General features: G+C 44.6%; 1 protein-coding gene across 2 annotated transcripts in view; it reads left to right on the forward strand.

Annotated features, from left to right (window-relative positions):
• The window catches only part of LOC125705061 (phospholipid-transporting ATPase ABCA1-like), a 164,932-nt gene that overhangs the window by 148,228 nt on the left and 1,775 nt on the right, over positions 1-14,929 (forward strand). For both annotated transcript variants that reach the window (XM_048971386.1, XM_048971387.1), the window contains exon 49: positions 5,530-5,773. In XM_048971386.1, coding sequence (XP_048827343.1) covers positions 5,530-5,773 — 244 coding nt within the window. The remainder of the gene's footprint in view (positions 1-5,529; positions 5,774-14,929) is intronic.

Consider the following 14,929-nt stretch of genomic DNA (forward strand, 5'->3'; position numbering starts at 1 on the left):
AAAAATATACATATACATTTATATAATTTACATAACCTGTAATTAGATTCCGGCTTGCAGCGTGTCCTCGCTTGGCACGTGGTTTGAAACTTGCGAACCTTCTCTGGAATTTTTCAAATTTTTTTCAAAAAATGACTGAAAAATGGACAATGAAATAGACAGCGGTATATCAACGACTGAAGAAAATGTGCAGTGATAGTGGGTTGATTAAGTGTGTAAAGGAACTTATTCGCTATGGAAGCCCTATCCCAAAGGCTATGGGCACAAAGAGATGAGACAAACCAGGATGGGGCACCAACAACCCACCACAGGTCACACAATTTGGAGGGGGGGCAGGCAGAATACCTGGAGAAAAGCCCATGATGACACACCGGGGGGGGCAGGAACGTAGTACCTGGAGGAAAACCCACAACAACACAACACAGTGAGACCGTGCGAACTCCGCACACGAGCCAAGGTAGAGACTCAAACCCTGATCCCAGAGGTGTGAAGCCGCAGTGCTAACCACTGCGCCACCCTATGGGAGTCTTTGTTCTGCACAAATGGCCTGAGCGCAGAAGCTTTTCCCTAGTCTCTCGGTTTTGGCTTTCAGGCTGCAGTAGCACCTCTCTGACCACAGCAGTGAGAAAGGGCCACTGTCGGCCATCGTTGGCATCAGTAGAACAAGACTTTTTTTTCCTTCTTTCTTTCTTTTTTCTCTTTTTTCCCTTTTTTCTCTTTTTGAACGACTGTACTTTCTGGGATACTTTTTGTGACGGGATTCCGAATACTTTCTAATTTAATATCCATGTTTTGCCTACTATCAAAATGAAACGATTTATTATCTGTGGACCTGTTAACTAATGAAAATGAAATTAAAGGCAGGCTTATCGGTTTTCCCATCACACCGACACAATGATGCAGGCGCATGGACTTTGCAATCCGGTCACTCGAATTATACAAATCCAGTGTGTCCATATTTACTGAGAAACAAGGGTTTAATTTGGATCCTCAATTATGCAAATGGACCTGATGTCACTTGGAAAGTCGTTAGCCGTTATTACTCGCCGCCTCGCAGCCCGGAAAGCGAACTCGGAGCTGCAGACAGGCGCGGTGAGAGCAGGTGGCACGTTATCCAGGTGCCGTAGGAGTCGATGCGTCATGCAGTGACGTCCTTCCTTTTCTGCCCCGCGATGGAAGCTGCCGGTTGCAGCCGTTTTCCGCCAGGGGGCTTGCATGCTCTGATTCTGCCTGAATTTTTATGAGAATGAAAAGAAACCCAGCAAATAGGTGTTAGCTTCAGAAGCCTCACATGTCGGCAGGCACATGTGCTCCACGCAGTGAGCCGCAGTTGCGAGTGTGCTGCCACCTTCAGGGCAGACGTTGTACAGCGGCCTTACCTGGTACTCCTGAGGGAGGGGCTCATTGAGCAGAAATGGATGGCGTTTCTGCATGATTTAAGCTCCCCGCCCGTTTGTTCACCTCATTTTAATAGGGAGCCTATTGAATAAATCAATCCAATTTATTTATGGAACTCAGCAAAATAAGTCTGAATAAATTGTCTTTTACAACCCAGGACGGACGCGGCTTCCTCTGGGCCAGTGAGTAAACCGAAATGAAGCAGTGGGGCTATAAACCCAGGGAAAAGGCCCATAAGGCTGTCAGGGAATATTCCAGTTTTCTGCTGAGTGACGCCATTCAGTGGGGCCTGAGATACAGGCCTTTTTTCGGAGACGGCTCTCGCTTGAGCGCAGTGCTTAAGAGAAGAATAAAAGCAGTAAAACACCTTAATGCATTAAGGTAATGCAGTGTGGGCCGTGCTTTATGGTAGCTGCCCGCCTCTGGAACATGCCACAAGTGTGCTCAGAGACTTTGACAAGTCACATGGCCATGCAGTACTCATATGTAAAATGCAGCTTGATGTTTGTGCTGTTTTTTCATGTCTCCAATGCAAGAAAGTGGACCCTCTCTCTCTCTCTCTCTCTCTCTCTCTCTCTCTCTCAGCCTCCAGACTGTCAAATAAAACGATGAGATAATAGACAGGAGATGCACTCAAAATGAATATACTGTACTTTTCACCTCCTGCAGGAGCACCATGAATACTGCATTTGCCCTTTTAAGGTACCTCCTTCAGCAGCCAGCTTGTGAGCAGAAGGCAGCGATAAGGGTTAGATGTGGGAAGCTGGGGAGCCAATTATCCAACCCCCCTCCCACTAGCTCAACTCAGACTTGATCTGGAAGCCTTATGACCTGATCAGAGAGGTGCCAACCTGGCTTGTAGAGGCTGAGGCCCCGGAATAATCCACCCCAGCAGCCTCCCTCCACCTTGGCATTCATTCGCTGGAATAATTCACCTCCCAATGGGCAGGTGCTTCTGAGTGACCATGTGCGTGACCAGCATGCAGCCTGTGAAGCATATGCAGTGTGGCTGCTTGGTCCAGGCTGAATCAGCCTTTTCCTTGCAGATTGACTATAGGGGCCAGCTTGTTATGCGTCAAGGAGTCCCCTTCAGTGAACATCATGTACTTGTTATAAGCTATAGGAGCCCTATCAGGGAATGTCGTCTACTTGTTATACCCACTGGGGTCCTATCAGGGAACATCTTGTACTTGTCATGCTCCATAAGGGCCCTATTAGGGAATGTCTCACACTTGTCATGGTCTATAAGGGCCCAATTGGGGATCATCTTGTACGTGATATATACAGAAACTGTCTAAAGAAATGGCTCATGTGCAGCGAGTGATTCTCTGCACATTCTCCAGCCAGCATGGTGATAGATTAGAGAAAAGTGGCTGGGACCACTTTCAGATCCTCTCATAATTACTGGGGTTCACTCTCCTCCTTCTGCTGAGTGACTCGCATCTTTTGCGATGGTTCTTTATGACCGTAGCACCTTTGCAGCTCCATCTGTTGGGCTACGAATGGTGCCTAAAGAAACATAAGTGTCTGTACCACCTGCACCTCAGGAGTTGATATCCAGATCGCCTATATACAAGCAGGTATGACCTTCTTTTATCTCCAGAACCACTTCAAGCATTGACGAGTTGTGCATTCAGAGGTTCCTCTCTGCCCTCTAATGTCGTACTCAGCTGTAATTTTTGCTTGTTATCTTTAACAGCTCTGGCCAGTCTCCTAACATCTCTCATTAATATGATGTTTTCAGCCAAAACACAATCATTGAGTATTTTTTTTTTCATTGTACTATCCTCTGATAACTCTAGATGCAATAGTGCATGGAAATCCCAGGAGGACGTTTTTGAATGCTAGAACCATCACTTCTGTCACCAACAATCGCACCACCATTTCAAATTGCTTGGATCACGAGTCTTAAAAATTCCAGTGCTTAGCAGTACAGTAACAGAGCCTTTTCTCCCAGTATACATGCTATATATTCAGTAGCAGCCACATTATTTACTGTTTGGAGGAGTAGGCTGTTTGCATTAATGCATAGATGTACTTAATACAGTGGCTACTGTTTGTAGGTGTACGGTGGTACAAGTTGGCCTGCAACCGGGGAACGTTGGTGCAATGAACAATGGGTGAAAGCATCTGTTCTTAACTTTACAATTAATAATCAGGATGACAATACTAATCTAAGTACCTGTTGGGCCAGCTTGACCCAACGAAATGTTATAAAACAATTTTCTATCAGCATCGTTTTCTGCCATTTGAATGAATACGGACAAACATATCGAGCTGAAGCAACAGATGGGTAATGAAAGTACCATATTGAACAATGGATTTGAGTCCAGACGGAGTTTCCTATCGGACAGTCAGATTAGAGGCATATATAATAACGTCTGGCAGGACTGATATAAACACGGTTGGACATTGCTAAATGATGCCTGCTTTATTTTTCCGCTGAAACATGTGGCTTCATGGGGGAATTAAGATCTCCAGGCAGCTTTGGATAAGGTATGAAGCAAGCGTCTTCGTAGTGTGGAACGCCTGGGAGACACCTCCGCACTCCCACTGTAGAAGACCTGCACAGTCAGTATGCACAAGTGCAGAATAATTCATTGCCCTCTTGCCCCTGGTCTAGCAGACTATTCCCACTGGTAAATATATAACAAAGGAATTTTTAGCACAAAGCAATGGATCCACAGCATTTCCGACAGTATTCTGTCTTCTCTGTACATTATATTAGCAGGAGTCTCTTGTTAAGTTTGTGCACTGTGGAAAGCTTTGAGATAAGAGATGACTGTCACAGATGCGGAGAGAATCTCTGTTGAGAAGCGAGCTGTTGAACTTTATCTGAGTAATAGTAGTTGTACCTCTAATGGGAAATATTTAGTTATACCTGAGGGTACAACTTTAAAGTCGTTTCATCTGAGCCTCAATGAATGCTGAAGCAAACTAAGTCATTAACAGAACGTCATTAAAATTGTCTTTGAGAATATCACATTCTGTTACTCTACGGACAGTTATAAAATTGTAGTCAATCTGTGTCCCCCAGTATCCAGAACTTAGCTAAACCGTCATGCTACTGAACCATTTGGCTTTGCTGCGTATGCTTGGTTTAAAGAGCTATTTCAAGAATATTTTACCCTTGCTGATATTGTTGTTGGTTTATTTTTTCTTCTTAATTTATTTTTTGTAGCGCACACAGGAAATGACTAGCGGCTCTAAATGATAATGAGGGTCATAGCCTCAATCTCCCGTAAGTGTAAAATGGCTCTTAATCATGTCGTGCGCGTGGTGATAATCTGCTCCGCTGTCTGCGGCGGCAGCTGCGGTGGGCGCCCAGAGAACTGGGGCAGGCCAGCGACTGAAGTGACTTAAGTTATCAGTTGGGGATTGAGCGCTTTGTGGTAATCTGAAATGCGGCTGGAATTTTTTTCTTTTTTTTTAGCGTTTATGGACAGGCATAAATCTGGGAGGCCTAGTATGGGGTCCTAGCTGATTTTCAGAGGAAGGAGGCAAGACTTCACCTACTCAAAGCTCCCCCCCAATATTAGAGAATCTATGTCGGATCCCGTGCGCCTATATTCTTTCCAATTCAATTTATTTTTATATAGCGCCTTTCACAACAGAGTCGCCCCAAGGTGCGTTACATGGGAGTGCTATGATACGTTCTTGCATCATTTATGTAGAATAGTTCAAAAACAGATAAAAAGGGAATAGACACTTTTTTGGCAAATCCTGACTGATGACAAACAAGTATCTCGCAATCGAAACAGCCGTGCTCCACAAGCGAGAGGTCCGCCACAGCTTCACAACTACCTGGCAGGTGTGAGGACGCAGCAGAGAAGCTCTCAGCCATAAAAACGTCAACAACATTATGATCCGTCTAAATGATTCCATAGGTGGTACCAACACGATCTGCAGGTGGTATCTAATGAGACTCCTGGACTCTCCAAAGTGGTCTTTTTATTAATGGGATGTTCCATGAGTCACTAGCTCAAATATAAAAATCCTTCTACAGTCATAAAGAGCTTCATTAAAAGCTGGATCATTATCTAAAATGTTGTGTATTGCTGTGTTTTAAAAGGTAATGATTTGAAAGGATTTAAATGTGTCATGCCCTCCACCTGGCTTCTGAATTCGCAGGTTTGGTGATGGGTACACGGTCATCGTGAGAGTGCGTGGGGTGCCCCCAGCCTTGGCCCCTGTGGAGGAGTTTGTGAAGGACACCTTTCCAGGAAGCATCCTGAAGGAGAAGCATCACAACACCCTGCAGTACCAGCTGCCACGAACAGAAGCCACCTTGGCTACCATCTTCAGCCAGTTCACGCATCATCGGGAGTGTCTGGGAATCGAGGATTACTCTGTGTCCCAGACCACACTAGACCAGGTACCACATTTCCCAACCTACATTTTACAGATTGAGCATGCTAACATTCCTCTTGACCCAACACTGACATGCTAACATCCCTCATGAACCTCACACACAACTGACATGCTAACATCCCTCATGAACCTTACCACGCGACTGACGTGCTAACATTCCTCTTGACCCAACACTGACATGCTAACATCCCTCATGAACTTCACACACCACTGACATGCTAACATCCCTCATGAACCTCACACACGACTGACATGCTAACATCCCTCATGAACCTCACAAACGACTGACATGCTAACATCCCTCATGAACCTTACCACGCGACTGACGTGCTAACATCCCTCATGAACCTCACACACGACTGACATGCTAACATCCCTCATTAACCTTACCACGCGACTGACGTGCTAACATTCCTCATGAACCTCACACACGACTGACATGCTAACATCCCTCATGAACCTCACACACGACTGACATGCTAACATCCCTCCTGAACCTTACCACGTGACTGACATGCTAACATCCCTCATGAACCTCACAAACGACTGACATGCTAACATCCCTCATGAACCTCACACACGACTGACATGCTAACATCTCTCATGAACCTTACCACGTGACTGACGTGCTAACATCCCTCATGAACCTCATACACGACTGACATGCTAACATCCCTCATGAACCTTACCACGCGACTGACGTGCTAACATCCCTCATGAACCTCACACACGACTGACATGCTAACATCCCTCATGAACCTCACACACGACTGACATGCTAACATCCCTCATGAACCTTACCATGCGACTGACATGCTAACATCCCTCATGAACCTCACAAACGACTGACATGCTAACATCCCTCATGAACCTCACAAACGACTGACATGCTAACATCCCTCATGAACCTTACCATGCGACTGACATGCTAACATCCCTCATGAACCTCACAAACGACTGACATGCTAACATCCCTCATGAACCTCACACGCGACTGACGTGCTAACATCCCTCATGAACCTCACACACGACTGACATGCTAACATCCCTCATGAACCTCACACACGACTGACATGCTAACATCCCTCATGAACCTCACACACGACTGACATGCTAACATCCCTCATGAACCTCACACACGACTGACATGCTAACATCCCTCATGAACCGCACACATGAGGTTTAAACCATTTTTTATTTCACAATTCATTTTGTTTTCCATTAGCCAGATAATTTCAACCAAATATGAGGATTGTCCAATAGAAATGTTGCTCATCTCTCCTCCTATAGGACAGTTGTCATATTTGGCTTAAGTTTTCCAGCTAACTGATACATTTTTCTTTGTGCAATACCCCAAAGTTTCCTTGGTCGTGCCTTACCTATTCAGAAAGGTCTTCTCGTTTTGCCCACTCTGAATGTACATTTTAAATTGCCTTTGACACTTGTGACATGACTGTCACTCCCCCCATTTCACGAAACCGACAAAATAAAGTTTTTTTAAATGAATGTTTCATCTAGCTAGCAATTTAAGTCATGGGGGTGATCGTGGATGTGGATGCACGCGGCAGACCGACAGCCCATGCAGTTGCTAGGTAACAAGGTAAACTTTGTGTGTCTGCTACCATTCAAATAAAAGTATAGACAAGGCCAATCGTCGCTGTGTTTTACCCTTTTTTAACCGTTTACGGACGCAGGATTGGATGTATAAGCAAAACCAGGAAGAAAAAAGAATAGCAGTAGAAGGAAACCAAGTGAGGTATAATTTGAAACAGAATTCTAAGTTGTTTAATTGAAAATTATGTACATTTTCGTAAAAAAAACTGGACAATTCATGCCCTAGGAAAGAGAATTAATTTTCAGGGACAGCTGCTCAAAAAAGAGGACAATCCTGGGAACAACGAGACAGGTGACACCCTAAAACTGACATGCTAACATCCTCCTTGACCTTCACACACTGACATGCTAACATCCTCCTTGACCCTCACACACTGACATGCTAACATCCTCCTTGACCTTCACACACTGACATGCTAACATCCTCCTTGACCCTCACACACTGACATGCTAACATCCGCCTTGACCCTCACACACTGACATGCTAACATCCTCCTTGACCCTCACACACTGACATGCTAACATCCTCCTTGACCTTCACACACTCACATGCTAACATCCTCCTTGACCTTCACACACTGACATGCCAACATCCTCCTTGACCCTCACACACTGACATGCTAACATCCGCCTTGACCCTCACACACTGACATGCTAACATCCTCCTTGACCCTCACACACTGACATGCTAACATCCTCCTTGACCCTCACACACTGACATGCTAATATCCTCCTTGACCCTCACACACTGACATGCTAACATCCGCCTTGACCCTCACACACTGACATGCTAACATCCTCCTTGACCCTCACACACTGACATGCTAACATCCGCCTTGACCCTCACACACTGACATGCTAACATCCTCCTTGACCTTCACACACTGACATGCCAACATCCTCCTTGACCCTCACACACTGACATGCTAACATCCGCCTTGACCCTCACACACTGACATGCTAACATCCTCCTTGACCCTCACACACTGACATGCTAACATCCTCCTTGACCCTCACACACTGACATGCTAATATCCTCCTTGACCCTCACACACTGACATGCTAACATCCGCCTTGACCCTCACACACTGACATGCTAACATCCTCCTTGACCCTCACACACTGACATGCTAACATCCGCCTTGACCCTCACACACTGACATGCTAACATCCGCCTTGACCCTCACACACTGACATGCCAACATCCTCCTTGACCCTCACACACTGACATGCTAACATCCGCCTTGACCCTCACACACTGACATGCTAACATCCTCCTTGACCCTCACACACTGACATGCTAACATCCTCCTTGACCCTCACACACTGACATGCTAATATCCTCCTTGACCCTCACACACTGACATGCTAACATCCGCCTTGACCCTCACACACTGACATGCTAACATCCTCCTTGACCCTCACACACTGACATGCTAACATCCGCCTTGACCCTCACACACTGACATGCTAACATCCGCCTTGACCCTCACACACTGACATGCTAACATCCTCTTTGACCCTCACACACTGACATGCTAACATCCTCCTTGACCCTCACACACTGACATGCTAACATCCGCCTTGACCCTCACACACTGACATGCTAACATCCTCCTTGACCCTCACACACTGACATGCTAACATCCGCCTTGACCCTCACACACTGACATGCTAACATCCTCCTTGACCCTCACACACTGACATGCTAACATCCTCCTTGACCCTCACACACTGACATGCTAACATCCGCCTTGACCCTCACACACTGACATGCTAACATCCTCCTTGACCCTCACACACTGACATGCTAACATCCTCCTTGACCCTCACACACTGACATGCTAACATCCGCCTTGACCCTCACACACTGACATGCTAACATCCTCCTTGACCTTCACACACTGACATGCTAACATCCTCCTTGACCCTCACACACTGACATGCTAACATCCGCCTTGACCCTCACACACTAACATGCTAACATCCTCCTTGACCCTCACACACGGACATGCTAACATCCTCCTTGACCCTCACACACTGACATGCTAACATCCACCTTGACCCTCACACACTGACATGCTAACATCCGCCTTGACCCTCACACACTGACATGCTAACATCCTCCTTGACCCTCACACACTGACATGCTAACATCCACCTTGACCCTCACACACTGACATGCTAACATCCTCTTTGACCCTCACACACTGACATGCTAACATCCTCCTTGACCCTCACACACTGACATGCTAACATCCGCCTTGACCCTCACACACTGACATGCTAACATCCTCCTTGACCCTCACACACTGACATGCTAACATCCGCCTTGACCCTCACACACTGACATGCTAACATCCTCCTTGACCCTCACACACTGACATGCTAACATCCTCCTTGACCCTCACACACTGACATGCTAACATCCGCCTTGACCCTCACACACTGACATGCTAACATCCTCCTTGACCCTCACACACTGACATGCTAACATCCTCCTTGACCCTCACACACTGACATGCTAACATCCGCCTTGACCCTCACACACTGACATGCTAACATCCTCCTTGACCTTCACACACTGACATGCTAACATCCTCCTTGACCCTCACACACTGACATGCTAACATCCGCCTTGACCCTCACACACTGACATGCTAACATCCTCCTTGACCCTCACACACGGACATGCTAACATCCTCCTTGACCCTCACACACTGACATGCTAACATCCACCTTGACCCTCACACACTGACATGCTAACATCCGCCTTGACCCTCACACACTGACATGCTAACATCCTCCTTGACCCTCACACACTGACATGCTAACATCCTCCTTGACCCTCACACACTGACATGCTAACACCCTTTGTGACCCTTGCATACTGACACATTAACCACTTTTATGACCCACACACAAAACTAACACTCTACCAGCCAAATTATTGTAAACAAGAAGCCAGTGTTACATATTTTTGCTGGCGAGTTCATTTCCAAGTGCATCACTCCCAGAGCAACAGTCCGGTCAATGTATCTTTGGAAAGGTGAGGGAGGTCGGCAGCTTAGTCTCTGTAGACAGTAATACAACCATGCCAGGTACTTTTTTAAATCAATGTGTGACAGGGAAGGTCAGGTCCCATGATAGAAAAACACTCTATTCCACAGCAAACAGGTTCATCTAAAAAGAGCAACTAAAGGTAGACTTTTCTATTAAAGGTGCAGTGGTGCTTAGTCAGAGCTCATAAAAGTGGCGGTAATTTACTAAAATATTACTTCCTCCTACACTTTGGGGATCTAGCTAAGGGATTTCACATTAGCAGTAAATGAGATCCTGAAGATATCGTGCATAAGAAATATCAATAGCAATGTTTAATGAAGAAGGCACATTTTCTTTCAGAAGGTGATTCAGTGAGATATATTTACCCAGATATAGATGCGTAGTTTGTTTACCCAAAAATTGCAGTTTTTAAACATATTATACCACTATTAAGCTAATTAACTAAAAAACAAATGAATTCTTAGAAAACCGAGAAAAAACAGAAGGCGTATCTATGCTGGAACTGAATCAATGAAATGAAAGGAACTTAACAGAGGAAGGGGGTGAAGACGATGCAGAGGAAGCATAGAGCTCAGAAATCGTTAAGGATGAACTCGTATTCCTGCTGTCAGGGAGGCAGTCTGTGGTTTGATGTAGAGACTACAGTAGCACGCCAAGGAGCAGCACCACTGGCCGGTCCGTTCCACTCTCTGGAAAGAGTTCTGCTTTATATTCTGACGTGGCTGTTGGATAAAGGAGGTGTAGGAGGTGAAGGAGCTTTTGTATTGTGTAAGCACCCCATGCTGAAATAAAACTATTGTCGATTACTTATAGTCAGGATATTTTTCGACCGGATGTTCTCCCAGAGTTTCTGTGGAACTTAGGCAAGGACACAGACATTAAGCATGACAGTCGGGGAAGGAACTTTTTAATGCTCAGTGAAGATAAACAGGAAATGTGAAAGACTGTAGGGGATACTGATTACAGGAAGAGTATGGCTTTGAAGTATTGTAGCCAAAATTGTTATTTATTACATTCTTTGGAATGTAAATGAAACCGTGTTCTGCTGGAACATTTTTTGAATGAATCCTACCCTCTCTGTCTTTGCTGCCACCGAGCTGGACCATCCCAAGTCCAGTTCGTCTAATTTGAAGCGATGTCTGTTTCGTCGAAGAGTAGAAAGACATTCATTGGGTGTGGTAGGCGAAGGAGTAGAAGAAAATTATCCCATAGCAAATGTATAATCCCTGATGTTGCAAAGAGTGTCCTTTACAGCATTTATGTCCATTGGGAGTCTGCTGAGGGCCTGGCTAGCCTCACAAAACTGTTTCATTGCCATTGTTGCGGTGAAAGCCATTAGTCCAAGGTGACAGAGTTATGGACAGGATCTTGCGCGAATGTAATTCTCTGCTGGTCCATTAACGGTGGGCTTGTCTGCCTGACAATGTACAGAGACTGATATGTTAGGTTCTCAAAGGTGACACTCTTGGGATGGTGGACACATTAATGTTAGCAATGTTTGTGATCAGTTACTCAGCCCCCCCCATCACCTTCACCTTCTGAGGGGAGGGGAAGCATCTGCGGTGCTAGAGGACTGTAAAGTTTTACTTCGAATGACTCCTAGTGACTCAGCTAGTATAGAGAGTGGGTGGAGGTGGAGAAAAATAATTGCTTACTTTCAGACAAAGTAAGCTAATTCAGTCCTCAGGCTGTTTGTTTCAAAGGAGAACGTGTCAAGTGACATCAGGATTAAGAACACGGCCCTCTAACCTGAAGGTTGCTGGTTCAAGACTCAGAAGGGTTCTTTGCTGTAGTACCCTCGAGCAAGGTGTTTAATCTGGGTCTCCATTAAAATGCCCGGCTGGTTGAAGCTGAACCTGCATTAAATTTAAATGTCATTTTAAGAAGTACATGTGGAATGGACCTGTAGACAATATTATATTTCTAATTGAAACATAATGGACATAGTTCCAATACTATATTTCGAGGTACTGAATGTGCATCTATTACGATCAGGGTTTTATTCTCAGAACCAGTGGAAAGTGAGTAATGTTAAAATGGTTGGCGTTTTTCATGAGCAGGCATGTAGAGCCCACACAGATTTATTGTTCACTTACTCAGTGTCATGAAGTCCTTTCATTCACATTCTTTGTACCTCTCAGTCAATAGCTGCTTTTCTCCAGAGGTCTTTATCGGAGATGAGCTCACGGTGAGGTCAGAGTTACTTTCTGCCAGTTTTGCACCGTGATTTTGTGTCACTCTTACCTCGGCATTTCGGTTTGAGCTGTCCGGCATCCTGTTCCAGCCTTATTGAAAATGGCCGACATTCTCAGTCAGGAGACCTCAGCGTGTGTCTGTGCTCCACTTGCCATTGATCCACTTTGCAGAATTCAGAGAATTGGCTCCCCGTCTCAAGGCTCCATCATTCTGGCCTGCCTTTGTTATCTTTGTCAGCCGAAGCCGGGTCGAGACGTCTGAAGAGAGCTGGGCGGCCTCCATGGCAGGGTTGTCAGGGACACACAGCAACTTGATTGCACCTTTAATGATTTTGATGAAAGTGCAGTTGTGTCGTAACCTACAAAAAAGTGATGAAACTACCAGCTAAAAGCTTTCGCACACGCTGAGATTTTCTACATTTGCATGTCACCCACTTAACATTTACGGAAAATACATTCAGTATTCTTTGCTAACAAATAAATTTACAGTATGTTCCCCATTTGAGTACCTTTATTGGCAAGAAAATGTCATATCTTTGATTCATTCAAATAACCTCCTCTAGCAGTTATAACAGCAGAGAAAATTCTAGGCATTCTTCCTACAAGGGACATTAAATACTGCTCTGTTTCATGTGATGAAACAGATAACTAGCGCATTTAAAGTTACAGGACAGCTTAGAATTCGACTATGCCATCAAACACATCCAGTTAATAGGATGTCAGACATGCACTGTTACATAATCTTTCCATGATATAAAGGAAACTTATAATTTCATTTATAGTTATTCACTCAACTTTCCAATGCTTAACAAGAATTTAAAAATCTGCAGTTTATGAAATAAATGGCAAAGCGGTAAAAACTTGTGTTGTGCAAAAACTTTTGGCTGGTCGTGTGTATAGACAAGTAAGAAGAAGCGGCGTTTGAATAAACAGGGATGCTTATAGCTTTAAATACAGCTGTGTTACTTTCGGGGGATATGTCGATTATTACATCCCAGTACGTTCATGCAACGTGTCCTGTTTTGTTGTCTTTTTGAACCTTGCGAATCGCTGTAGTTTTTTTAGCTTGACTTTCTTATTACAGGATGAGAACAGATTTTTGTATTCATGCGAAAGCAGTTACCTTAACCTGCTTGATATCGCTGACTAAAGGTGGAATGTGAGCCTTTTACAGTATAGCTCCTGAAGTAATTGCAGGTCATTTTTCTGCTGCTGATCCTGTGTTCCTATGTGCTGCAGTATTTCTCATTTTAGCTGGTGCTGCTTTATCAGTTATCGAGGCCTTTTGTAACCATTTTTTTGTTTTGTTTCTCAATAGTGATTTAATCTGGGTGTCCCACAGCGTTCAGCACTGGGTCTCACTCTTTTCATTCACCGCCACTTCACCCCGAAGATATTCAGGGAGGTTGGCTGAATTCTTTCACTTTTATAACTCTGAATAAATTCAGAGAATCTCCCAGATGTGAATTTTACAGAATGTAAACTCAACTCTTTTATACCTCAAGCATGGCAAGGATCTTCAGCATTTTACTAGTGGTGCAGTGCAACTGTACCCCAGCGCCGATTCATAATCTGTTACTGAAAATTAATGTGAAAATTCAGCAAAAAAAGTAAGAATATACTGTAGGTTATACTATAAAAACCTTTAACTAGAACTCTAATGTTTCAGAAATGGTTGGAACAGTTGAACTTCCTGGAGGATGGTCTGTTCTGAAAACAGAAAAATGATACAAAGTGATTTCTGCCACGCCAGTGTTTTATCTTAAATACATATATGCGCTTGAAAGGAATCCCCAACTGGATTTTAATTAATGAATAGACCCACTGGCATTATTCAAAGGAGCATAGTACACATTTTCAAAGACACAATAGATGTCTGGTGTTTTCATTTAGGTTTCAGTGCAGATGCTTAGAATGAAAGTAGCATCGTTTCGTTTAGGGCCGTGACCCGTGTCTGGCTGGCGTACAGCCAGCCCGCAGATCCTGTGGATCCTTCTCCTTCGGTGTGTCATGAAAAATGGATCTGAAAACCCCAGACTTTCTCTGCAAAGGCCTCGTGCACCGACCAGTACAGTCTCCCAGTCTGAGCTGGTTCTCCTTCTCTTGCAAATTAGTACAATGAAGGCGCCTCCTCATGTCAAGATGTGTCTGTAAATTACCTGATCATTTCCCTTTCCAGTATTAAATGACATACCTGAAGTGGGAGGAAAAAGGAGAATTCTTTATCTTTGGTATGAAGATAAAAGTATAGACTTTTTTTTTTCTTTCCACTGCAGTTTCCAAGAGGG

This window comes from Brienomyrus brachyistius, chromosome 12, assembly GCF_023856365.1.
Source record: "Brienomyrus brachyistius isolate T26 chromosome 12, BBRACH_0.4, whole genome shotgun sequence".
In the NCBI taxonomy this organism is placed as follows: Eukaryota; Metazoa; Chordata; class Actinopteri; order Osteoglossiformes; family Mormyridae; genus Brienomyrus; species Brienomyrus brachyistius.